The 27,671-nt window shown below is 50.6% G+C and overlaps 1 protein-coding gene across 3 annotated transcripts in view; it reads right to left on the bottom strand.

Moving 5' to 3' along the window:
* GALNT9 (polypeptide N-acetylgalactosaminyltransferase 9) overlaps positions 1-27,671 on the bottom strand; it is a 111,854-nt gene that overhangs the window by 74,705 nt on the left and 9,478 nt on the right. For 2 of the 3 annotated variants that reach the window (XR_007514888.1, XM_049865881.1), the window contains exon 2: positions 14,073-14,253. The exons of the other annotated variant lie outside the window; for it this stretch is intronic. Coding sequence is in view for 1 of the 2 variants with exons in the window: in XM_049865881.1 (XP_049721838.1) it covers positions 14,073-14,253 (181 nt within the window). In the remaining variant the exon portion in view is untranslated. The remainder of the gene's footprint in view (positions 1-14,072; positions 14,254-27,671) is intronic. 3 annotated transcript variants of the gene reach the window in all.

Raw genomic sequence — 27,671 nt, 5'->3', positions numbered from 1 at the left:
GAAAGGGCGTCCAGAGGAGGGAGGGCTGACCTGCAGCAAATGCTGGTGAGTGGCCGTGAGACTCCAGCAGAGGATCTGCCACTGAGGTTGGTCAGTGAGGGTCACTGGTGACCTTAACAAGGACAATTGCAGTGGCATGGTGGACATGGAACCCAAGCGGAGACAACAAAGAGAAAGGGAGACAGGCATGGGGGGATGGTGGCCAAAGACAGCTATTTCCAGGCAGATCAGAGAAATGGGTGGTGGCTAGAACGGGCCATGGGACCCAAAGATTATTTGTAAGTGAGAGAGGTTACGTCACATTTGTAGCTGAGATGGCGCTGGAGGCAGAGGAGAGGTTGTTTGAGTGGCATCCTTGAGTAGGAGAGTGGGGACGGGTCCCAGTGCCCAGCGGAGGGCTTGGCCTCAGCCAGGAGCTGTGACAAGCACGAAGGCAGAGGGGTGTGCAGGGGCTGGTGGGACAGGTGTGGTTTCTGCTCAGACACCAGAAGGGACTGAAAAGAAAGCAGGTGTCCAGTTACACTGCTTGGTGGCCAGTTCTGTGGCTGCTGCTGTGTGCCCCAGGGCAGGGATCATGGCAAACAGTCTGTGATGAGCACACAGGGGCTGGTCTTAGGCAGTCAGTACAGGAATTCAACCTCAGGCTTTCTGACAAAGCAGGTTGGTCTTCCTCCTCAGCACACGGCCAACCTGTGAGGAGCTAGAAATATGTATATGCCACATTAAGCCAGTTATCTGGGTAATTTCAGCTCCATCGACTTTACACACTTAGTTCTGAGTGCCTGGATTACATGAATGGGCCATCTGGACTGGTGGTATTCTCTGGGCAATTTCTCCGTGTTTCTGTCTCTGCCTCAGGAGCCATGGTCTGGAAGAAATCCTTCATGTGAAGTAACACTGTCTCCTGAGATTGCGCTCACTCAGTTCTTCCCACAAGAACATGCCCCATTTAGGGTCACATCTGTTATAGGATGCAGCGCTGTGCAGACGTTTTGTAAGAATAGCCCATTGATTATAGTCAAGACAATTGTGAAATATGGATAGACGAATACAAAGCTTGGCACACAACAAGCAGTTCTAATTCTGGATCTGAGTGACAGAAACTGCGTTGTCATGGATGGGACCAGTGGGCTGAAAAGCAAGCCAAAGCCAGCATCTCTCTGAAACAGGATCATGAAGGACCCCTCTTGAAAGCAAAGGCAAGTGCAGAATCTCTAGAGCCTCACAGAGCCTGGACCAGATGGTGGAACAGCCAGGTGGCTTGTAGGGAATAACCAGCAGGCAGGTTAGTGTGTGCCCTGTTAGCTGTCACTGACTGGGCCCAATCTGCACAATGGAATGAAGCACTGCCCGGTGCTGTGCCATCCCCATGATTGGTTGCAGGTCAGGCCGTTGTGATCCACAGGGTTTTCAGTGGCTGATTTTGGGGAATAGATCACCAGGCTTTTCTTCCTAGTCTGTCCACTGCATCATAGCAACACGCAAGCTTCCACTGACAGATGGGTGGTGGCTGGAGTGAGGCGTATAGGCCAGGAATTAAACCCGGGTCTCCTGCATGGGAGGTGAGAATTCTACCGTGGAACCACCACTGCCCTGCAAGGACACCAGATAAAGCCCAGAGGTAGAGAGCCCAAGGGAACGGCATGTATACTGAGGCGGAAGGAGAGAGAAAGGAAGAAACAACTCCATGAGAAGGAAACTACCCTCATCTCCCATGCATGGGGTTTCCCCACAGTGAATGGTAACATCAAGGTGTGTCTGGGTAATGGCTGACTACAGTACCAAGTTTCTTGAAGTAAAAAAGCATTTAAATCATTGACCAAGTTATTTTCATTTATACAGCCTCCCCCTTTTTGATCTCAGAATAGCTTCCTCTCACCAGGACAGTAGAGTCCCTCTACTGCAGAGGAAGCCTAATCCGTTTTCCTGCTCCAAGTAAAAAACAAACTGTCCCCTTCTTAGAGAACTTATGGCAGAAAATCCCTTCATCATCCTCATAGCTAACTTCTGGAAATACATTAAAGATGGCCGTAAGTTCTTTGCTGGCCCTTCACTGAGAGGAGGAGTCTAATTCTCTCCTTTGGAATCTGGCCTTAGTGGCTTGTTTGAGCAAAAGAATGCAGCAGATGTGGTGTCCTGGGACTCCGAGGACAGGTTATAAAAAGTCTTGAAACACTGACCCAGTCTCTAGGAACACCAGTTCTGGGGGAAGCCAGCCATCGTGTAGGAAGTCTGATTGCCCTGAGACCGCCATGTTGTGAGGAAGCCCAAGCCACATGAAGAGCCCACATGGAGAAATGTGGGGTGAGCACTAGCTTTCCAGCCATCCCAGGCCAGATGCCAAACATATGAGTGAAAAAGCCACCTCAGACACTCCAGCCTCAGAAGATGCAGCCAACTACTCATAATCCAAAAAGAGGTATTAGACCCCACGCAGAAATCAAGAGGAGACTTCTCAAACTGGAGGGCTACGGTCCGAGAGGGGTTGGAGACAGGAAGAGGATCTTCTTGAGAGAGTGGGCTGTGGATGCACCCCTACTATAACCTGACCCTACGAATGCCAGTAAATTTCCAACCATCCTTAAACTAGCCCAAGCCAGATTTGGCCCACCCCACATGCACAGAAGGGCCAGCTGTGGCCGCTGATTGGCCTCAACAGCGGACACAGCAACAGGTGGCATGAAGCAGAAAAATCATCACCCGGATCCTGTTCCAAAGCAAGAGGTCCTACAAGAACCACGTCAGCTCCTGTTTCCCGGCTGGCTCCTAGAATTTTTCCCTCCTCAGCACCCCTGAGCGGCCACCATCTTGGTACCTGAATCACATGTAAGTCCTGCTTCCCTGTAGCTCGGGGAGTCGGATTCAAGGAACTTCTTCCCTTTACTGCATTGTGTACAGTTACTTTCTGTTTCTCAAAGACCAGTGTCCAGATCACTGGCAAGTCTGAGTGTGCCAGACAAGGACCCACCTTCCCGGGTTCAGTAACACGATTGTCTTCCTTGTGGGGAGGGGCTGAGGGAGACCGCTCTCCCCTCCGGATGCAGGGAATGGCTTCAGGTGTCCACTTGTGGGCAGTTTGAGTGAGATGAGGAGACAGAGCCTGACTCCCCTGAGAGGCTAGTGGTGAGGGGCACTGAGCAGGACAGAGGCTCGTAGGGGGCCATCCCCATGCCATCCCCATTAATCACTCAGGCATGTTCATGGGGACCCAGTGTGGCCACTCACCAGCAAGTGCCATTAGGGTTACCTCAGGTTCTGTCCTGAGGGTCCCTGGAGTGGCAGGAGATCCAGCAGAAAGAGGCTGGAAGGTATATCAAACTGCAGGGAAGTGGAGGTTGGGACTCCCAGGGGTGTGTGGGGGCCACGCTTGGGGGCTCGTGTGAGTCAAGGTAAAGCTGAACCCCGCAGGTCAGTGCAGGGAACATCAGGAGTGCTGAGAGGGGCCACCTTTCCTTGTACCTTCTTTGCAGTATTTGATTTTTTAATCATATGTGTTATGGATGGAATTGTGTCTCCCAAAGAGGTTCATGGAATTTCTAACCCCTGTACCTGTGAACATGACCCTATTTGGAAATAGGGTTTTTCTTTGCAGATATCATCAGTTAACAAAGTCATACCAGAGTAGGGAGGGGCCTGGTTCCTTCTGAGTGGTGTCTGATAAAGGGCCACCCCCTCTTCTTGACAGGGGAGACAGAGTCACGGACAAGGGAAAGGCAGGCATGTGAGGGTGCATCTAGGAGCCATGGAGCACCCACAAACACCAGCGCTACCAGACACTGGAAGAAATGGGGAGAGTCTTCTCCTAGAGGGGACACAGGAAGCACGGCCCTGCCCAACTCCTTGTCCACTGTGAAAGATTGTGCCCCATAAAGCGTCCCAGCTGACTTAGCCATGGCCTGCTGGCGGATGCTGAGAGCAGTCACAGGCTGTCGCCACCACACAGGGCTGCAGGCGCACCCTGGTCAGGTCTCAGAGACTGTGCATCTCCTTCCTTCTCTTCCTCTGCTTTCCAAAGGGTAGTACTGGGTCCTGCTCTCTTCCTTTAATGCACGTTTAACAAGTTACACTCATTATGGACACTTGCAGCTCACGGACTGTTGTCTACATTGGAAATAGTGCAGTGTATACGGTGTGGTTTTGCCCAGCACTAATTTGCATGCGTATAATCTTTTATATATAACATAATTCCCTTCTCGATTTTTTTAAAAATTATTTTTATTGAATATTGAGTAGGTAGAAAGGCAGATTTCTCACACATATGTAAGGTAGCAAGATGAATGAAGCAATAAAAATCCTTGTACCTAAAACTCTGTTTAAGAAAAAGAATATCAGGAAAAACTCGGGAACAGATAGTGGTGGAGATCGTACAACATGGTGAACACAAATGTCACCGACTTGTGTTAAAATGATTGAAATGGCAAATGTTCAGTTATATGTATTTTGCCACAATAGAAAAGAACGTTATCATTACCCCAACGCCCAGTGTGTGTGGCACCAACCCCATCTTCTTGCCTCCTTCTGCAGTAGTTGTTACCCTGAACTGTGTCATAATTCCTGTGCTTTTCTTTGCAGTTTTAGCACACGTTTGCATTCCCAGTAACATGCTACTCCATGTTGTGTATTTCTAAAACTGGTATGAACCAAAAAAACCAAACCAGCTGCCCTTGGGTTGACTGATTCATGGCAACCCTACGTGTGTCAGAGCAGAGCTGTGCTCCACAGGGTTTTCAATAGCTGGTTTTTGAAAGCAGGTCAATAGACCTTTCTTCCGAGGCCCCTCTGGGTGGATTCGAAAAGCCAGCGTTTTGGTTAGTGGCCCAGTGCTTAGTGTTTGTGCCCCCCACGGGGTCCTGAAGTCGACGTAACTGGAAGCGTAATTCATGCATTCTTTAGCATTTTGCCCTTTTCACCCGTTGTTGTTAGTCGCCATCGCGTCGGCTCCGACTCGTTGGGACCTTATGTACAACGGGACAAAATGCTGGCTGGTCCTGCACCATCTTCGTGACTGTTGGTATGTTTATGTCCACTGTTGCAACTGCTGTTTCAGTCCATGTCACTCAGGGTTTCCCTCATTTTGCTGACCCTCTACTTTATCAAACATGATGTCCTTTTTATAGCAATTGGTCTTTCCTGGTGACGTGTCCAAAGTAAGCAAGTTGAAGTCTCACCATCCTCACTTCTAAGGAGCATTCTGGTTGTATTTCTTCAAAGACTAATTTGTTTGTTTCCCTGGAAGTCCACAGTATAGTCAATATTCTTTGCCAGCACTACAATTCAAAGGCATTATTTCTTCTTCTGTCTTGTTTTTCATTGTCCAGCTTTTGCATGCGCATAAGGTGATTGGAAAGACCATGGTTTGGGTCAGGTGCACCTTAGTCATCAAGGCGACATCTTTTCTTCAAAGAGGTCTCTTGCCGCAGATTGCTGCTCCCATGGGTGTTGATTGCTGATCCAAGCAGAATGAAATCATTGACAACTTCACGGACAAAATTAGGATCCTGGGGTTTCTTCCCTGTCGTATGGTGATTGGCTGTGTAAACATGTTATTTTCCTCGTGGTGGACATCACGGCCATGCCCAGTTCTTATTATCTCAAGTGCTGCTGTGAAGTTCTCTGCCCGGCTTCCCTCTGTCCCAGAATTTGTTGTTCTGTTTCGATGCCACACGGCACTCCCCTCCCCTGATGCCCGGCCTGGCTCCCAGCTGACAGCCAGGTGACCTATGCTCCTGCTCTGGGAGGAAGTGGCCTCCCGGCAGGTAGGGGTCTTCAGTGGAAAGGAAGGAAAGGACTTCAGTGGGACAGAGGAAGTGAAAACCAGCTGTTACACTGTAGTCCTGGAATAACTCAGGTTAAGTGGAACCACGGGGTTCTTCTACCAGCTTAAATAGCACCATTTTTGTCAGACAAAATAAACCAAGCTTATGGCATTTGGAAAGAGTTAAAGTTTAACAAGAGCACAGCTCATCGAGCAGTGTGTCCAGCCTGTGACGGGCGGGTGGGAAGGCAGAAGGGCCTGGGCTGGCCCACCATGGTCTGGGAGCACATGAAGAGGCCACGCGTGAGCACTGTGGACAGCTCCCACCAAGCAGCCAGCCAGGGTAGCCCCATCTGCCAGACACGTAAGTGAAGATACCCCGAGACGGTTCCGGCCCAGCTGCCCAGCCCCTCAGCTGTTGTGTGCTCCTGCTGGTCCTCCTCCCCAGCCAAGGGCCAGACAGTCCTGCAGAGGGAAGCCGTACCTTCTGCACCATGTCCAAATTCCTGGCCCTCTGAGTCCATGATCACTAAGTGCCCAAACTGCTGCTGGATTCTGGGCTAATTTGTTAAGCAGCAACAGTAGCTGGCACAGGTGCGTTCCCCAAAGCCTGGCCTCTCTGTCTTTTCCGTGGACACACGGTGTCCCCACACAGTGGTGGGCGCATCGCTTGTGCTTCCTGCAGACCAGCTGATTAATGCACACATGTTACAGCCAGGGCAGAAAAGGTTAGCTCAGGTTCGGTTTGTGCTCCTGGAGAGGGAGCTGGGCCAGGTACAGGGGGCAGAGAGATCTGCCTAGGACTTTCATTCCCCACACAGAGCCAAAGGGGGACAGGACAGCCTTGACCACAAACACATTTCTGAGAGAGAGCAGATGCTGTTAGCGGGCTCTCAGGGCCACTTCCAAGGTCTCAGAATGCATGGTAGGTGGTATCCCCACCGCCTCCAACGGGAAACAGGGCCTCAGTGATAGACACTAATGGAGATTTATGGCCATGCCCTTTGTGCCACTGGGAAGGGGATGGAGTGGCAGGTCCCTCCGGGAGAACAGGCGCGGCTTTGTGATGACAGGACGCACACAGATCTCCTGCAGAGGAGACCAGCGGCTCTCCAGGCCTTCGAGGCTGTGAACAATGCTTCTGGGAAGTGCTCACAGAGAGGTTCCTGGAAGGCACATCACGGTGGTGCCTGCCTCACATGCTCTACAGATGTCCCCTGGTAGCAGCATCTGCCTGTGTGTGCGACATGCTCCTGCTCTTGGGAACACCAGGGCAAGCTCAGAATTTGGCATGAGCAAGGACTCTGGCAGTTCTGGGCTTCCTGCTGGCTTGGGCAGTGGAGGGCAAAGGCAGGATGCTGGGGGCACACATGGAGGCAGAGCCAGCCCCAGGGACACCAGCATGTGGACTTGGGGAGGATGCAAACACAGACGAGATGCCAAGCCTTCTGCTCCATGCCCCTGTCTTTCCATGACTGAGTCCATCCATTCATCCAGTGCACATGTGTGCACATGCATGAACACACACTCACATGCACACATACATCTACACTCAGGTACACACACATACAGCCGTGCACACATGTGCACATGCATGAACACACACCCACACGCACACTCACATCTACACTCAGGTACACACACATACAGCCATACCCACACACGTGCACATGCATGGACATAGACCTACATGCACACACTCATGTACACACAAGCACATCTACACACCGCCTCACTTGTGCACATGCGTGGAACACCCACACACACATCTACACTCGTGTACACACATGCACATGTACACACAGCCACACACGTGCACATGCATGGATGTACACCCACACACAGGCACACACACCTACACTCATGCACACACACATACAACCATGCACATGCATGGACATACACCCACATGCATGCACACACGCACACATACAGCCACACATGTGCACGCACACACATAAACATGTACACACAAGCATGTGATACTTGCATACACATATAACCACAGGTTATGTGTGCACATTTGTGCCAGGCACACGCCAATGGAGACACTGTCCTCAGACTGAGACAGTGATGGCCTGCTGAGGCATTTGCATTTGCATAGGGTACATGTTCACAAGTGAAGATTGTGCGCAGGTAACCCACAGGCAGAGACCCAAATCCCTGTGGACTCAGGAGATACACACAGACCCCCACACTGCACCTGGCAGTACAAACATCTCTCCCCAGAGGTATGCTTGGTGGACACTGGGAGTGGCCATGTGACTGGAGCTGGACGCCAAGCTGACGGAGCAAGGCACCTTTATATGGGACTTGGGGTCTGTGTCCCTGCAGGGCCGTATTAAGTGGGCTCTGCCCCACAAATCCCACTGAAGCCACATCTGAGTCACCCTCAGGGCAGGTGGCCTCAGCCCCTCTCTCTGGCTCTCACTAACCTTCCACTGCTGCCAGGGTGAGCCTGGCTTTGAGAGGCCGTTGGGGAGGGCCAGGAGACCACTTTTAACGATGCCCACAGGCCAGTGGGAGCTCCTCCCCTCTGGTGACCATCTCAGAGCAAAGGTGGCTCGCCTGGGGCCTCTTCCTACCTCCTGGAGTCTCTTCCTTCCTTCCCGGGCTCAGAGGTGGGGCCAGGTGGGTGGGAAGGGCGTCCACGGTGAGGAATTTACTGCCCAGCCAGGAAAGGGCTTTGCTGGCTGTCACCTCCACACCTGGTAGGGAAAGGCACCTGTCCCGTGGAGGAAGCTGCTGACAGCCTTGTTTTCCTATCCTCATTGAGACACCTGCCTCCACATCCCAGACCCTACCCTAGAGGGGTTAGATGGATCACCTACTTCCAGAGCCTGAATTGGGCACAAGGTACCTGTTCCCACCTCCTCATATCCACCATCCACTAAATCCCCCCTTGTTAGAGCTGACAGCCAAGCTGTTGGCAGCTTCAACAATGAATATGCATGAAGACTTTGCAAACATGTAACAAGGGGGAAATTACTGCAGTGGAATGTAGGGTGGTTCTCAGATAAGGTCATTCATTTTTATGATCCTGTTTAATTTGGATTTGCCAGCCTTCCTCTCACATCCCATGGGCCAGTCTTAATAATCAAGATCGATGTTATGTGCGTTGTGGCATAATTAAAGCCACTGCTTAATTAGAAAAGCTATCTACCTCTAGACAAAGAGAAATCAATAACGCATCTGATGGAAGGGGAGTGAGGACTGCGGGTGGAGAGCGGATGGGGCTGCCCACTGGTGGAGTACATACACATGCTTACACGCACATGCTCACACATGCACACACACACACGTTCACAGGCATGCACGCACACACATACACACATGCACACACATACACACATGCACACACACGCAGTCATATACTTTTCAGTTTCCCAAGCCAACATCCTCTTTTTGCTGAGACCAGTTTAAACTGGGTTTTGTCCTACCACTCAGCCACCAGGAGGGTCAGCATCATGAGAGTCTATGCAGATGTCGTTTTGTCTCCCAGGACACTGGATACCTGAGGGGGAGGAGATGCCCACAAGGAGACCCCCACACAGCGTAGGTGTGCCAGGTACCCCTGTGGCCTGGAGATGCTGAGGCTTCTAATGAATAGAACTCACTCACTCTTTGCCACTTCTTCAATCACGCCATCTGTTTCTGAAGCAAAATGCTCCAAAGTGTTTGTGTGGATGTTTCAGTGAGGAAGAAGGAGGCTGCATGTGCTCATCATGGAGCCTGGAGAGGGAGGTGTGCGTGGAGAGTGGGTGGTGGCAGAGGGAGAAAGAGCTGCTAATTCTTGAAGCTTGCAGGAGGGATAAAGTGGGACAAGAGCTGGTCCAAGGCAGAGGAGAGACTCTGGGTGCAGCACCCGCAGGCAGACCACCCAGCCCCCCAGCCCTCCGCCATCTCTTAGGAGAGAGGAGCCTCCTCTCCCACTTTCCTTTAGAATGACTGGCTCAGTGCTCTTTCCTGTGGTCGTGTTTCTCTGGATGCCTGGGTTTGAATCCCACCTCTGCTACATACTCACTGCGTGACCTCAATCCAGAAACTTAAACCCTTCCCTGCCTCCGTTTCCTCCTCTGTAAAGTGGGTACAATAGTGGTCCTCACTCAAAGGCTTGTTGTGGGAATTAGGCATCTGACCTGTAGGAGGCACTCTACAGGGAGAGATGCTGGCACCATGGCAACCTGCTGGCCACACTGTTCTGTTGTCCCCCTGCGGAACTGCTGGTTTCTCAGCCTGACTTCCTTTACTGAAAGCTGTCCCTGGGATGAGGAACGAGGACCCAGTGCCTAGCTGGGCTCCGTGTTCTAAACAATATGCACCTGAGGCTGTCCCCACACAGGAATGAAGTCCGTGAGCCACTCCATTGGTCCACTCCGCTGGTGTGGGAGGGAGCAGAAAGGCCTCTTTCCTATCCTAGCTTATTGTCCATATTGTGTGTGTCGCTGACGTCAAAACTGCCTCGTGTGCTTTGTCAGAAGAAAGGGGACATAGGTAAATGTGCAAATAAGTAAACACAACCCGCATTTGCTAATTCGGGGAGGAGAGAGCTGTACCCCTTCAAGTCAGAGTGTCTGTAAGTCAGGTCACTATCCATTAAGGCCTATTTTAAACATTGGTTATTTAAAAGGTATTCTTTTTTAACATTAAAATGACAACCAGAGTTGATCTCTTTTGTCAGTTTTTATTTTGGCAGATTGGGGTTTCTTAAGGAGGAGGGGGGCACTTGCAGTGTGAGGGAAGGAGGGTGGAGCTGCTTCCCCAAGGTGGACTCTGGCCACACAGGCAAAGCCAGCCCAGCAAGGCCCCAGGTGGATGGGGCACCTGGGTAAAGAGGTTGTGCTGTGACACGTTAAGTGAATCAGGTGGACTTTTACTCTTTCAGCTTTGAGAAGCAGGAGATCCGGTCTAAATCTGCTTGAGAAAAATATATATTTGTTGTTGTTTTTAGGTGCTGTTGAGCCAGTTCCGACTCATGATGTCCCCGTAGGACAGAGTAGAACTGCCCCATAGTGTTTCCAAGGAGTAGCTGGTGGATTTGAACTGCCAACCTTTTGGTTAGCAGCTGAGCTCTTAACCACTATGTCCCCAGGGCTCTGTTATATACATAAATCAAAAAAAACAAATAACACTAATTTATCGCAAAGCACAGATGGGCTGGCTTCAGGAACAACTGGATCCAGGTGTCATACTGTGGCACTGGGGCTCAGTTCCCTCTACCTCTCACCTCTGCCACTACTACACTGAGTTCTTTCTTTCTCAGGTTTCACAAATGGGCCCTGGGAGCTTCATGCTCTCCCCTCTTGATGATAGAATGGCTGCAGCTGCCCCAGACTCCCAACCTTGCAGTTTCACTTTGTGGGAAAGAGCCTGATTTCTTACACTGATGGCCACAAGTTAATTCTAAAACTCGCTCTAATCGGACTGGTTTAGATCATGTGATAACACCTGAACCAATCCTGGGGCTTGTGGATTGTCATGTTCTGATTGGCTTAGATAGGTTATGTGTTCTGCCCTGCTGCCCGGGCTGGAAATGAATTGGGGGGAGGGGGGAGGGGTTGGATTCCCAGATGGAAAATGAGAGAGAAATGGGAACTGTACATTTTTTAACATGTGCCCTCAGGGTATCCTGAACTCAGGAGGATGGCCTAAAGTTAAGCATCAGGATTAGTATAGCTGCTGAGTTTGGGCTCTGCTCCTGTCTCTGAGCCTCCAGGCAGCCATGGTGATAATGGAAACACCACAGCAGAGTTGGCAAATGTGTGGCCCCAGACGTCTCCTACCTGCCCAGGCCAGCCTCTGCTGGTCACAGCACTCCTTACTATGACCCAGAAGCAGCTTGGGTCTGTGAGGAGAGGATCAGAAGTAGTAAGAGGGTGGCTGTCTGCCCTTCCCTGCGTGTTTCAGTACACAGCACTGTTGTCATGAAGAAAAAACCCAGGTCTTGGGCACTCATTTCTACACTAAATCCATCATTTGTGTTTCTCTATAGAATCTTCTAGAGGCTCCTGGGCATTGCCTCTGCATGACCTCTAATCCTCATAAGATAGACGGGGACTCTGGACGGGGCAAGTCAGGACCCTGAGGAGGTCCTGGCCAAGTCAGGACTGAGCTACAGTGAGGCTTGGAGCCCTTCTGAGGCTCATTTACCAAGAGGTCTCAGCCCGTGAGAGTTGAGAGTTGCTGTATGCCGTTGAGTCGATTCCGACTCATAGCCACCCCGTGTGACACAGTAGAACTGCCCCATAGGGTTTCCTAAGCTATGATCTTTACAGGAGCAGATCGCCAGGTCTTTCTCTCTCAGAGCCATTGGGCGGCTTTGAACCGCCAACCTTTTAGGTAACAGCCTAGCACTTAACCATTGTGCCACCGGGGCTCCTTTATAATTATGCATAACCATATCATGTATAATTATAGGTCCTGGGTGGCATAAGGAAACCCTAGGTGTAGTGGTTGAGTGCTACAGCTGTTAGCCAAAAGGTTGGCCGTTCAAATCTATCAGGCGCTCCTTGGAAACCCTATGGGGCAGTTCTGCTCTGTCCTGTAGGGTCACTATGAGTCAGAATTGACTCGATGGTAATGGGTTTGTTTTTTTGGGGGGGCGGCACAAATGGCTAAGCACTGGACTACTAGCCAAAAGATCAGCAGTTCAGAGCCACCTTGAGGCACCTCAGAAGACAGGCCTGGTGATCTGCTTTCAAAAAGGCACAGCCTTGAAAACCCTATGGGGCTGTTCTACTCTGCACGCATGACCCTGTGAGTGGGCATCGACTCCACACAACTAACAACAACAATTATTGTATGTATAATTACATTTAAATATATTTTTATAAATACATAATTTATTAATTGCAGCCCTGGTGGTGCAGTGGTTAATTTATTATTAACAATTAATTAATTAGTGAGTACATAAATATAAATATAATCATACAATATGAATTTATATACACCCTGTAAATACAAATATAAAAATATAATATCCTATTATCAGAGACCAGGGTTCAACCCTAAGTGGTGACAACGAGGCCCCAGACACCTCAGCCATGAGGGACCAGACTTGTCACTTTTCTGAGGAGTGAAGAGGACTTGAAGTACTTACTGACAAAGCTTGAAGACCACACCCTTCAGTGTGGATTACACCTCAACATAAAGAACACAAAAATCCTCACAGCTGGACCAATAAACAACATCATGATAAAGAGAGAAAAGATTGAAGTTGTGAAGGATTTCATTTTACTTGGATCCACAACCAACACCCATAGAAGCAGCAGTCAGGAAATCAAACAACGTATTGCACTGGGCAAATCTGCTGCAAAGGACCTCTTTAAAGTGTTGAAAAGCAAAGATGTCACCCTGAACACTAAGGTGCGCCTGACCCAACCCATGGTATTTTCAATCCCCTCATATGCATGTGAAAGCTGGACAGTGAATAAGGAAGACCAAAGAAGAATTGACGCCTTTGAATTGTGGTGTCGGCAAAGAATATTGAACATACCATGAACTGCCAGAAGAACGAACAAATCTGTCTTGGAAGAAGTACAATCAGAATGCTCCTTAGAAACAAGGATGGCAAGACTTTGTCTCACTTACTTTGGACATGTTATCAGGAAGGATCAGTCCCTGGAGAAGGTTGTCAGAAAGACCCTCAAGGAGATGGATTGACAAAGTGGCTGCAACAGTGGGCTCAAGCATAACAATGATTGTGAGTGTGGCACAGGACCAGGCAGTGTTTTGTTCTGTTGTACATGGGGGCACTATGAGCTGGAACCTACTTGACAGCACCTACAACAAGGAAACCCTGGTGGTGTAGCAGTTAAGAGCTATGGCTGCTAACCAAAAGGTCAGCAGTTTGAATCCACCATACGCTCCTTGGAAACTCTATGGGGCAGTTCTACTCAGCCTGGTAGGGTCGCTATGAGTCAGAATCCACTGGACAGCAACAGGTTTGTTTGTTTTTGTTTTTTAACAACAGCAACATGGTGAGCACGCCCACCACTGCAGTATGAGCTAACGGAAAGCACCTGGGACCGAGCCTTAGGAGAGCCGACGCCTATCACGTGAGGGCATTTGTGTGTCAGTGGCAACACTGAGCTTCTGCTGGGGAGCCCAGCTCCACAGGTGCTGCACACTGCTACATCAGTCAGCAGGGGGACGCCTCATCCTGCAACTGCCCACGCCACGAGGCAAGTGGGGACCAGGGAGGGAGAAGCTCGCTGTGCCCAGGGCCCCCTTCCTTAGGAGTCTCCCTCACAGGAGGAGTGTGAACTTCTTTGTCCCAGAGCCTCAGCCTGTGGTGTGACACCCGCTGTGTACTCACTTTTTGGGCCTGTAGTCGGGGATGCTCCTGTCCAGGGAGATGCGGTCGCTGAGCTGGGCGTTGTAGCCGTACTCCTCATATTTGCCCTCTGTCTCCTGGCTGTCGTCCCGCAGCGTGGCAGCCATGCCACCCTGGCCCAGGCCCCCCGGCCCTTCCACCAGACCTATCGGCTTGGCGAGGCCTGGCAGGAAACGAGAAAAGGGCATTCAGGCAGGTCCCAGGACCACTGGTGTCCTCGCCACCCGCCAGCCTCTGTCCAGCTTGCTGGCTCCTCCCTCCCTGGCCCCCCCCAACCCTTTCCTTCTGGTGCAAGCTCAGCACATTCTGTTCTTTTAAAAAAAATCAGTGCAGAGCAGTTGCTCCCCATCCTCAGCCACGCCACTGTGGCAACCTTTACGACTCAGACTAGCTGTCCGTCCATATAACGGGATGCTACCCGGCCACGAAAAGGAACAAACTATTGACATGCGACCATGTGGGTGAATCTCAGACGCCTTACGTTGAGCCAGAGACGCCAATCTCAAAAGAAAACACACTGTATGAGTCTGTTATGGATTGAAAATATGTGTTGAAATCCTAACCCCTGTACCTGTAAATATGACTTTGACTGGAAGCAAGGGGAAACCCTGGTGGCGTAGTGGTTAACGGTTGGGCTGCTAACCCAAAGATTGGCAGTTCGAACCCACCAGGTGCTCCTTTGAAACTCTATGGGGCAGTTCTACTCTGTCCTGTAGGGTTGGAATCAACTCAGCTGCAGTGGGTTTTTTTCTATTTTGGAAACATGGGTTTTCTTTGTTATGTGAATGAGGTCAGAACAGAGTAGGGTGGGTCCTGAACCTAATCCCTCCTGAGGCATAGAAAGAGCAGAGTTGACACAGACACAGGAAAGACGGTACCACGGTACCACGTGAGGGTCAGCTGCAAGCCAAGGAACCAAGGATCACCTGGAGTCAATGCTGCAGAGACCCTGATTTGGACTTTGAGCCTCCATAACTGTGAGATGATAAATTTCTATTCTTTAAAGCTGCCCACTGTGGAGTCTGTGTTACAACAGCACTGGGAGACTAAGACAGATTCTGTCTGTATAAAGTTCAAGAACAGACAAAAGTAACCCAAAGTGCCAGGGGTGAGAATGGGGGCTAGCTCTGAGGGTGGGGGTGGCACTGACTGGAATGGAGCCCATGGAACTTTCTGATTGGCCAAGAGGTCCGCCATCTTGATCAGGGGCGGTGGAGCCGGGGAGCGCGTGAGTACACGCAGGGCCAGAGGAGGGCCGCCGGGTGCTGTGCTGTTGGACCTGCAGTGCCAGGAGAGGAATCAGACATCGGGACTGCATTCCAGGTGGAGACAGCAGCATCAACCACGCTCCCTCTGAGAAGGAGGCTCTGGGGGCGTCTTGTCTTCCGGAGTGGAGCCCCAGGGAACAGTGCTTTAAGCTGAAAAAGGTGAGACAGGACTCTTGTCCCCAGCGTGCCTTTTATTGGTGGACAGGTCTCTGGTTCTATCTCTGTTGTCGTTAGCTGCCGTGGGGTTGGTTCTGACTCATGGCGACCCGTGTACAACAGGACAAAACACTGCCTGGTCCTGTACCACCCTCACAATTGTTGGAGAGCTGCAGTCTATTCTTGCAGCCACTGTTGCAGCCTTCCAACCTAGGGGCTCGTCTTCCAGCACTTTAGCAGACGATGTTCTGTCGTGATTCACAGGGTTTTCATTGGCTGATTTCAGAAGGAGACCACCAGGCCTTTTTCCTAGTTCATCTTAGTCTGGGAGCTCCTCTGAAATCTGTTTAGCATCAGAGCAACACATAAGCTTCCGTGATGGGTGGCGGCTGCACATGAAATGCGTTGGTCAGGATTCGAACCTGGGTCTTCCACATCCAAAAACCAAACCAGACCCACTGCCATCAAGTCGATGCCGACTCATAGCGACCCTATAGGACAGAGTAGAACTGCCCAATAGAGTTTCCAAGGAGCACCTGGCGGATCTGAACTGCCGACCTCTTGGTTAGCAGCTGTAGCACTTAACCACTATGCCACCAGGGTTTCCGGTCTTCCACATGGAAGGTGAGAATTCTACCACTGCATCACCACTGCCCCGAAGAGCCCAGGCTCTATCTCAGACCACCAGAAATGCCAACGATGGGAAATATCCAGAATTGACGTTACACAAATCCCCCACACCGAGGGGAGGTTCTGCCCTCGCAATGCCCACCCCGTCCTCAGGACCCACCAGAGAGGGTCCATAGGATTCCTGCTCTGGGGCGGGAAGGACTGGTGCTTTCAGACGATCCCAGCCAAGGGCTGCAGCTGCAGAGCAGGTCTTCCATCCTCAATCAGCCCAGTGGGCTTTCAGCTCACCAGCACCAAGGCGCGGAGGCTCCCTGTGCGTTTTCTGGGATTCTGTCTTAAATGGGCAAACACGGCGCTGGTATTTATGTAGGATCGAAGGACACACCCTTGGTGTAGAAACGAAAACTGACATGGCAGTCACTTCCACTTCTTATTTTATTTAATATTGCAGAAAACACAACTGCCCCGCTTTGAACATCTGTATTACACTTGCATTTTCCACCTTGAAGCGTCTGTAAATAGGCGTCTCCCAGAGGCAGAAGCGTGGGGACTTCCAGGCTCAGGAGGAGTGCAGAGGCGTGGCTTGGGGCCCCCCGGAGTGGATCCTGCCAGAGCGTGGTTGGGGACAGTCCAGAGTGAGTGGCCAGCACTGGTGCTGGGCTTCAGACCCAAGGGGAGACTGCAGGGGAGGAGCAGATCGGGATTTTAGGACCCGGCCGCAGCCATGCTCTGGAAACTCGCTGGGCATTTTTCACTTAACCGTCTCACCTGTAAAAGTCAACTGTGCATATGCTGAAAATCCAAACAGTCCAGCAAGCTGCTGTTTCTTCCTCCTGCGAAGCCCACTCTGCAGAGGAACTGATTTCTGGTTCTAGCTCTTTTCATTTTGTCCACACATGTGAGTGATAAGCTCGTAGATCTAGTTCTGCTTCGTCAGCAACAGTCCCCGTCAGCTTCTGGGCATGAAAGACAAGGCCTTTCCTACATTTTCAGCACCACCTACGTCCCTTCCCCCTCGCCTTCTTCCCTCAATTTTCCCTACTGTTTTATTATTTGGGGTTATTCTGGTGGTTACCTTTGTGAGTTTAAAATAAACACATAAGGCTCTATTTCTGGAAACACCAACTTTGGCTATCATCTGTTGCCTCCCTACCATGTGAAATGAGAAATAGTGCCCTTGGCCCCTCCCTGCCTTGTGGCACCACTGCCTTTATATGGTCAGAGGCCACTTACAGCCTCTACATTTTGTTCAGTGACTGGAACTAAGCTTTCCATAGGATTTGTCTATGGTTTGATTCTAAAATGAAAAAATGAACCAACACTTACCAGATTATGATTGTATAAATATTATTTACTGTTGGAAACTGATGTTACTTTATGTGCTAGGCAGAATGGCCCCCCGGAGCCGTGCACTTTCTAATCCCTGGAGCCTGCGCTTGTGGTACCTTACATGGCTGAATGGCATTACGGTTGTGGACCTTAAGGTAGGGAGATTGTACAGGATTATACAGGGGACCCATCTGACCACGTGAGCCCTTAAAAGCAGAGAAGTCTCTTTGGCAGGAGCAGTGGTGATGTGGCAGAAGGAGAAGCCAGAGAGCTTGAATGGTGGGAAGGACTCCACCCGCGGTTGCTGAGGGGCACATGGGCAGCACCAGAAGGAATGCAGAAATGTGAGCAGGCTCCAGGAGCAAAGACCAGCCTGTGACCAACAGCCAACGCGGAAACGCAGAGCTATTCCACGCTCACGGATAGGAACCCTTGGTGCTATTAAGATGCCAGTTCTTCCCAACTTGGTCTACAGGTTCAACGGAACCCTGATCAAAATCCCAGCAAGCTACTTTGTGGATATCAGCAAACTGATTCTACAGCATGTGTGCAAAGGCCAGCGACCCAGAATAACCAGCGCTGTGCTGGTGAGTGCAGTAGGAGGACCAGGACCCAGCTCCGAGATGCACCGGGAAGCCACAGAGGTGAAGGCAGTGTGGTGCTGGTGAAGGAGCAGACAGAAGCAACTGTGCGGAATGGTTGAAGAGCTCTGGCCATGTCCCCATCGAGCGCTCTCCGTGACTCTGTGAAGGTGGGGCCCATTTACAGGTGAAGATGGAGGTCAGAGCAGGGAGCATCTCACCACCATCTCCCTGCTGGTCCATGGGAAAGGCAGAGGTAGAATGGAAGCTTCTAGATTTGCAGCTCAGAGACTCTTCCCTTCTGTGATCTGAGTCACTTAGCAAAATACGCCACCATTTTAGCACATGCATGGACGTATGGGTGAGCCCTGCCCTCCCTGAAGCCATTGTCCCAGGAGCCTCGTCTGCTTTGCTCACTGTCATTCTTCCAGCCCCGAAACAGCACCTGGGGTAAAGGTGAGCAGATGAGTGAGTGAGTGGGGAATGATTGAATGGGGGCAACAGAGGAAGTGGCAGCGAGCAGCCCCCTAGTCAGATTGGGGCTGCACCAGAGACCTGCTGACATTAGACCCTGGTGTGGGGGAGGCTCTATGACAAACATCTTCCCTTCCACCAAAACGCCATCTGCTGTGGAGTTGACCCCGACTCCTGGTGCCCCACATATGTCTGAGCAGAACCGTGCTCCATAGGGTTTCCAGTGGCTGGTTTTTTGGGCACTTGTGGGTGGACTTGAACCTCCAACCTTTCTGTGAGCACCTGAGCACATGAATTGTTTCACACCCAGGGATCTCTTCCCTCAGAGCAGTGGTTCGTTCTCACGTCTGAGCTATGTTACTTGTTAAAACAGAGGCCTGTCCCACCCTGAGCTTCTGCCTCAGCCAGGCCAGGGCTGTGCGGGAGAACCGGTTTTCGAGAAAGCTCCTAGGTGGTGCTGGTGCTGCAGGTCCAGGGCCCCCTGGAGAGCTTTGGGCTGGACCTGAGGCGCGTCTCCTGTGGAGCAGGGAGGGTGGTGAGAAGACGCAGGAGTGGGCTGGGAGGGGGGCTGTGCAGGGATGCCCTCGCCCCTGGCCCAGGGCCACCACCTGTCCCTTGAAGGCTGGGGCAGTCCTAAGGAGCTGACGCCGGGAGGGGAGCAGGGTCAGAGCTGTGTGCTGTGGGCCCTGAAGCTGGAAGATCTGTTACAGCTCCACCGACTGAAACCAAAGATTTGATTTTGCATGTCGGGCTCCCCCGTAAGACCTGGGGCTCTCATCTTCCTACCTCTTGTCTCATCCCACCCTGGCCCCTATCTTTTCCCACAAAGACTCCCTTCTAAAGAAGTGGGACTACTTGATCCCACTGGGAACTGAGGACAAATGGAAAGAGAAAAACTTGTAAAGATATAAAGACAGCCCTGCCGTGCCCACACAGTTCTGAGGCCATATTTCACTAAGTGGACCAAATCTGCCACGCCTCCAGTGGCCGTGAGAGGAAGGAGACCTTGGCAAGTGGGGCTGGGGGAGTTTGCCTTGGCCTTGCAATCACCTGGGGCCCCAGCTTTCCTGAGCATCTGCCTGCAGGGATAGCATGTGCCTCCATCTGCCTTGTCCCGGGAAACTGATGCTCTGGACAGCAGGAGGAATCACGTGCGTGAGGCACACATCGTCCAAGCCACATACCGTGACCACAGCGGGTCTGTCTCCATCTGAGACATCCACACCCAATGGCCAGGGACCAGTCTGGCCTCACAGGGTCATCTGTTCCAAGCGCACAGGGCTCCCTTGGTGAAGTAAAGACGAATCACTCCTCTTATTTGAAATCCTTGACTTCCTGGGAGTCAGTAAGCTTGTCACTTCATCCTCAAATGGAGTGCAGCTTTAGAACGATGGGACATTTGCATGCATGAGCTCAGCCTTTGAAATGGCTGACCGGCACCTCTTCCCTGCACACACTGCGGCCAGTGACCTCCACCCGTGACCTCTACCCGTGACCTCCACCCATGACCCTACAGACCTCGGAAGGTCTCGGACTGGTCATGGCCCCTGACTTTTGTTGCACTGACCGCATGTGCTGTTGTGGCTGTTGTTGTTGGCTCCTTTAATCACCACAATCAGTGTCTAAGCCAGGTACTATTACTCCATTTAACAGATGAGGAAACTGAGGCTCCACAAGGTTCCACAACCTGCCCATGGCCACAGAGTCAGCAAATGGTGAAACCATCCCTCCCTCCTAACAACTGTGCTCTAAACTTCAAAACACCTCACAGAGACTTTCACATGGGTGCTGTTGGCAAAGGATATTGACTATACCAAACAAATTGGTCTTAGAAGAATTATGACCAGAATGTTCCTTAGAGAGAGGATGGCAAGACTTCGGCATGGTTACTTTGGCAAATTATCAGGACACACCAATCGCTAGAAAGGACATCATGTTTGGTACAGCAGAGGGTCGGCAAAAACGAGGGAAACCCTCAATGAGATGGATTGATGCAATAGCCGCAACCAAGTACCCAAACATACCAACAATCGTGAGGATGGCAAAGAACCAGAGCCGACTCAGTGGAAACTAACAAAAACAAATAAAAGCCACTAACTTATTTTGCCAAGCAAGGATGCTAATTAAATAAGTAATTTAATAATTACATATTACAATGATTAAACTATTTCCTATCAGTACTATTTCATAAAACAAAAAAACATTTCACTATTAAAAAAAATAGGAAGGATGTACTCTCAAAATAAAGGAAATATTTCCATACCCCACCATCCCCTGTCTATAGAAGATCCATCTCTCACCACCACCATCTATGGAAGGTCCATTCCCACCAGCTCCTGTCTATAGAAGGTCCATCCCCCACCACCCCTGTCTATAGAAGGTCCATCCCCCACCACCCCTGTCTATAGAAGATCCATACCCACCACCCCTGTCTATAGAAGATCCATACCCACCACCCGTCTATAGAAGATCCATACCCACCACCCCTGTCTATAGAAGGTCCATCCTTCACCATCCCTGTCTATAGAAGGTCCATCCCCACCAGCTCCTGTCTATAGAAGGTCCATCCCTCACCACCCCTGTCTATAGAAGGTCCATCCCCACCAGCTCCTATCTATAGAAGGTCCATCCTTCACCACCCCTGTCTATAGAAGGTCCATCCCTCACCACCCCTGTCTATAGAAGATCCATACCCACCACCCCTGTCTATAGAAGGTCCATCCTTCACCATCCCTGTCTATAGAAGGTCCATCCCCACCAGCTCCTATCTATAGAAGGTCCATCCTTCACCACCCCTGTCTATAGAAGATCCATACCCACCACCCCTGTCTATAGAAGATCCATACCCACCACCCCTGTCTATAGAAGGTCCATCCTTCACCACCCCTGTCTATAGAAGGTCCATCCCCACCAGCTCCTGTCTATAGAAGGTCCATCCTTCACCACCCCTGTCTATAGAAGATCCATACCCACCACCCCTGTCTATAGAAGATCCATACCCACCACCCCTGTCTATAGAAGATCCATACCCACCACCCCTGTCTATAGAAGGTCCATCCTTCACCATCCCTGTCTATAGAAGGTCCATCCCCACCAGCTCCTGTCTATAGAAGGTCCATCCCTCACCACCCCTGTCTATAGAAGGTCCATCCCCATCACCCCTGTCTATAGAAGGTCCATCCCTCACCACCCCTGTCTATAGAAGATCCATACCCACCACCCCTGTCTATAGAAGGTCCATCCTTCACCACCCCTGTCTATAGAAGGTCCATCCCCCACCACACCTGTCTATAGAAGGTCCATCCCCACCAGCTCCTGTCTATAGAAGGTCCATCCCTCACCACCCCATCTCTAGAAGGTCCATCCCCCACCACCCCTGTCTATAGAAGTTCTGTCCCTCACCACCCCGTCTATAGAAGATCCATACCCACCACCCCTGCCTATAGAAGATCCATCCCTCACCACCCCGTCTATAGAAGATCCATACCCACCACCCCTGTCTATAGAAGGTCCATCCCTCACCACCCCTGTCCATAAAAGATCCATACCCACCACCCCCGTCCATAGAAGGTCCATCCTTCACCACCCCTGCTTATAGAATGTCCATCCCTCACCAGCTCCTGTCTATAGAAGGTCCATCCCCCACCACCCGTGTCTATAGAGGATCCATCAGGGACACCACTTCTTCCAGATCATTTGAGTGCCAACCTCTTTGAGTGCCCTCTTCGGTGGAAGAAGAGACAGTGATCTGACTGGAGTGAGGAAAGCAGCTCCACTTGAGTCAGGCTGTACCCACGGCTCCCTCCCCTCTGCAAATTCATCATCATTGCTGTAATTGGGAAAGATCGCTCACTTATGCGAAAGGCCGCCTAATGCCCACAGTAATTCTGCTTTTATGGAATAATCATCTGAAGTTCTTTCCCATGACCTGAGGGAAGGCACTTTTCTAATTACAAGAGATAATTTGGGAGACATCACAGGGGAGGAATCAGCTATATCAGAGAGTGGGCGTGAGATACTATTTACACGAAGGAGACTGACTCAGAGGTTGGGAGCAGAACGTCAAGGAAAGGTAACTCAAACGTGATGAGTGATTTGGATTCCTTTTCCCAGACGTTTTCCTCGGAACACACCCTGAGAAAAATGACAACAGAAGTGCAGTGATACATTGAAACTGTCAGTCTGTGACCAGAGGTGGGCAATAGGGAGTGGTGGAGACTGGGGGAAATGGGGGCAGACAGGCTTTCAGGTCCAGAGATGCCAGAACTTCCAAACTTTCAAGAAAAGGCAGCAGTAGCAGTAAAGATTTGTAGCTTTAGATATAGGCAATGAATGCATGTTTTGGAAAAGAAAACAGCATTAAGCTAACAAACATATTGGGTCTGTATTGTGTTTGTGTTAATCAGGAGAGGTAAGGTTCGATAACAAGCCGGCTCCCAATGGGTGTTGCAAAAGATTAAGCGCTCAGCTCTAACTGAAATGTCGGAGGTTTGAGTCCACCCAGAGGCTCCTTGGAAGAAAAGTCTGGTAATCTACTCTTGAAAAATCAGCCACTGAAAACCCTATGGAGCAGAGTTCTGCTCTGACAAACATGGGGTCACCATGAGTCTGGGCTGAATCTGTGACAGCTGTTTTTTCTTTTTGGTTTAATGTATATTTGTTCAAACACAATACAAGTTTGTGGTCCTCCCTAGCCCTTGAACAACTGTGAACATTCGTAAGTTCTGGAAGACAACAAGCTCAGCCTGAGGTGGCAGGAGAGCAAGATCCGGCCGATGGGATTTAAGAGGAATTTGCTGGGTGGGGTTTCTGGGAAATGTATTTAAAAGAGACAGGCTCAGTTAGTATGTGTCTTCTGCCTTTTATCCATAGTCCTTTCCTTTTTTCCTACCTGGAACCAGGGCTCAAAGCCTGGGGGTAATGCAGGCATTGTGTGAGCATGAGGTTGAATGCCTCACAGCAGGAGCAGGGAGCTGGAAGTCCAATGGTGCCCTTGAGGACTTCTACCAGTCCTCTGGATTTCATGCTACATGAAAAAATTAACCACGCTGCAGTTTATCCACTTTAGTTGGTTTTTTTTTTTTTTAATCACTTTGTTGACTTTAGTCCTCCCTGGTAGGGGAACAGAGTCACATAGAGGCCCTGGTTGTCAGGGACCCTGAGTTCTCCCCCTGGAAAAGCAAACGGGTGAGTATAAGAAGGAGGAGAAAAGCCAGGCTCCCTTTGCCATGGAGCGGCACCCCCTGAGAAGAGCTCAGCTGGGAGCCAAGAGCCCTGCAGGAAGCCAACAAGCTGCCAGGGACTGTGCAATCCCTTCAAACTCCCCTGCCCCAGAAGAGCCATTTCACACTTGGTCAGCCCACCACCCTCCCAGCACATAGTACCTGGATGTGTGGGCGGCTGCGATTTTTCAACTTGGAAGGAAGTGTGGCTTTCCAGCTCCCAGCTTCTCTCTGAGTCGGTGATTTCCATCTGTCACAGCAACTTAAGCCAATATTCCGAGAAAAGAGACAGCCCAAATGGAGAGGCTGCCGGTCACAAGCTAATCTGAGAGGAAGAGGCAAAGTGGAGGAGCCTTCCGGAAGGATGGGTGGGATGCTGTCCTCACAAGCAAAGTCAATCGGGGACGTGAGCTAAAGCTTAAACAGCTCAAACGCAGCTTTCCCCCATCTTTGGAATTCTGGCCTCCCCATGCTCCTGTCTTTCAGGACGTGCACCCTCCCTGGGAACAGTCAGCCACAAGAAGGGGACTCAGAGCCAGCCTGGGTTTCCCATAATGGCAGGCTAGGTTTGTCAGCCAACCCACCACCCACTGAGAACTGACAGTGTTAGGTTTTTAAAAAACAACAACAACATCAACTTTTAAAAAGCAATAAATATCTGATAAAATGGCAAGAAATTACTAAACCAAAAGCAAAGGAAAAATGGAAACCTGGAGAGATGAGTTGCTTTTATCCCAAGAAAGTGTTCTGACTACTGCAAATCTGAAATTTTTAAGGGAAAGAAATCAAAGGAGTCAAACAGGAAACTCTTCCTCCAAAAGTGGGGCTCCAAAGGGCTGTGTCCTTGGAGCAAGAGTGAGCCACCAGGGACCACCGCCCCCCATGTGTGGATTTGCAGCCAGTGGCCTGGCCTGAGTGATCCTCACACCAAGAACTTGGGTTAGTGTGGACTACTCTGACAGCACCCCCAGGAGCTGGGAGAAGCAAATGCAAATCCTCCCTGGAAGAAAGTACCTTCATCCAAGGCCTCAGATTATGGCTACAAACCAATAATGACTAGCACATAGTTGAATGTAACAAGACACTATGAACAAGAACTAAGAGAAACAACCAACACAAACTAGGGGAGCTGCTGTTGGATGGTGGGTCTTCCCCCTACCCCTGGGTCCCCCAAATACTATCAGTCCTGCACTCCTAACCTTTGTTCAGCAAGTGGAATCCATTCTGTTTGCAGTGGAGAAATTACCTACCAGGGCTCCAGGTACAGCGTCCTTCCTGTGCCTGTGACCTTGGTGCTCTGTGTCATGGGGGGTGTTGGGTGGAGAGAGAAGGGTGGGAACAGTAGCAAGCAGAAAATCCTGCCAGTTCCCTTGTCCCTCCCTTTCTTCACCCTATAAAAATTTAGACCGATTTAACATGGCTGGCTATTAATTCTGATAATTACAGAGCAAAGATAAAAAGAGAGACCCTGGTTTGCCTTTGCAGATAATATCTCTCTCTCCCAGCTTCAATTTTATCCACTCACTCCAAATACAACAGCTAATTTCATTACGGGCAGGTCTTTTAAGATTCCCTGGGGACCCAAACTAATAACATATTGTCAATAGCAAAAAGACTGACTACCCTTCTGAAACTATGAAGTCATGAATATTTTGCAGGACATGGCAATACCTGTAAAATATATTCTCACTGAGACTAACAATGTTTGATAAATCTTCATACATAATACTTGTGTTCAACTAATATGAATATTTATGGGGCCAAAGCCAGGGAGATAAGAAATGGCTGGAAATCTCCGGCAAAATGGATTTCCTGGCTTTTCTTTCTTTCACTCTGTGAAGCAGACGGGGTGTGTGTATGTGTGTGTGTGCACGTGATATCACGAAGCCTGCTCCTGCAGTAATAAATGCTGCCTGCCCCATATTTGGTTCTCATTATTGCTGGGGAGCAAGGATGGGACAGTTGGGTGCCCTGTCACTTGGGCCCCCACCTTGTGAGGCTGCTGCAGGGCAGAATGGCTGCGTCCCCAGCCCCTCCCCACGCCGTATGGTGTCCTCTGATGGCAGATGTGTTCCATGGCTCCATCAGGCTCAGTTCCTTGCCCAAACCCTGACTCTGGCATCCCCTGGGACACTTGTCCCATGGGAGGCACCTAGGCCTTTGCAGACTAGCCATGCTGTGCTTTGATGTGTCTCAGAGGGGGAGTGACTTGCCTTCACAGACTAGCCTCACTGTGCTTTGATGTGTCTCAGAGGGGGAGTGACTTGCCAAGGCCACTCAGGTGGGATCTGGACTCTGACCTGTCCACCACAATGTGCAGCTCCAATGGCTCTTCGTCCACGGAGCCTTTCTCGTCCCCTGTCCAAACAGCCCTCTGTGCTCCTTTGGGTTTCCTGCATCAGTGACAACTTGCTGCCTTCGGGGCAGACGACGTGGGTTGTTGTTTACCAAAGCCCACTCAGTCATTATTGCTGAGCACTGACCATGGGCCAGCACTGCCTTCACTTAATCCTCACAGTAGCCCCAAGAAATAAGTGCTATAATGTCCCCATTTCACAGATGAAGAAACTGCAGGCAGAGGAGTAAACTGACCACAGCGATACCAGGGTAGGCAGTTTCTGACCCCAGCAGTCTGGCTCCAAAGCCCATCGCTTCAACCGCGGTGCTCTATTCCTACCAATTAAGCTAAGTGTATCTGTGTCCCCAGGTGTCCACTGCTAAGTGCTCAGGCATGTGGACTATTAACAGGCGTTTTTCACAATTTTCTCAAAATACTGTGGAAATAGCCCCTTGTCAAACCCTGTTTCATTCTGCTATTTTCTTACTCAAAATTAAATGAAGGCTTGCTGAGGTTTAGGCTGGGGCTGCATGTTGGGTGGTTTGACTGAGGAACTCTGCTAAAAATAAGAGCTGTTCAAGGTGGCGTGTAATGCTGCAGCCACTGATCCCACAGGTTTCTTCGAGAGGTGGTACAAGACGGTGTCCAGATGCAGGGTTACCCTGGCTCGGACATGCCTGGGTCCAGCTTCTACCTGTGCCATCCCCGAGTGCCTGGCTTCACTCAGCCCTGTCCCCTCATTGGTAGGATGGAGCTACACAGATGATCGACTTCGTAGGTCACCATTCAGACTGGATGTGTGAGTGTGCCTCCCTCACCCAGCCGCCTCTCCCTCCGGCTCTGCAGGGGCCCCCCTCCCCGGCACACACTGACCATCAGCTCCATGTCACAGACCGGGGTCCTCAGCCCACCCAGATCTAATGTCCCTGTTTACAACACCCATTTTGTGATATCCCACATTCTAAAATGAAGCACAGGCCCTAGATAACTAAACGTATGACTTCAAGAAATCCATTTGAAGCTGACTGTATAAGAAGGAGCAATACAAGAAAAGCGATTTGTAATTCTCAGCCTCCACTGCTGACCCCGTTTCCTGCCTCCCTGGGGAAAGTGAGAATCAGAGAGACTTCTCCCAGCCCCTATATCCACTCACGTGTGCAGCTCTGCCTGTGAGTGACCCATAGAGGTGGCCTTCAAGCCCAGACGATCACTTACTGGCTCCCCTTGAACACACGTCCATTTGGGGGGCCTGCAGGTGGGAGGCAGGTTTCACTGGGGCCCACTCTGCTTAATGCAGGGCACCCACAGTTACTGGGACAACCAACAACACTTCACAAATGTCCAGGGCCAAGACTTGCCACAGCCTGGCACCTCGTCCATCTCATTACTTCCCTGGCAGGCAGCCAATACCTGGATGGCATTTTAAAGAACATTCATAGTTGGCTTCTTGACTTAACAAGGCATCTAAGCAGGTCCCCCTGGGCAGGAGCTGAGGCCAGGCGGGCACGGTCAGGGTGTCCCAGTGGGGGCAGGGCCCAGGTGACTGACCCAGAAAGACAGGCAAGGTGGTGGTGAGGGGGAGC

The sequence above is a fragment of the Elephas maximus genome, chromosome 22 (genome assembly GCF_024166365.1).
Source record: "Elephas maximus indicus isolate mEleMax1 chromosome 22, mEleMax1 primary haplotype, whole genome shotgun sequence".
NCBI classification, from domain to species: Eukaryota; Metazoa; Chordata; class Mammalia; order Proboscidea; family Elephantidae; genus Elephas; species Elephas maximus.
This window is presented reverse-complemented; position numbering and strand designations above follow the sequence as displayed.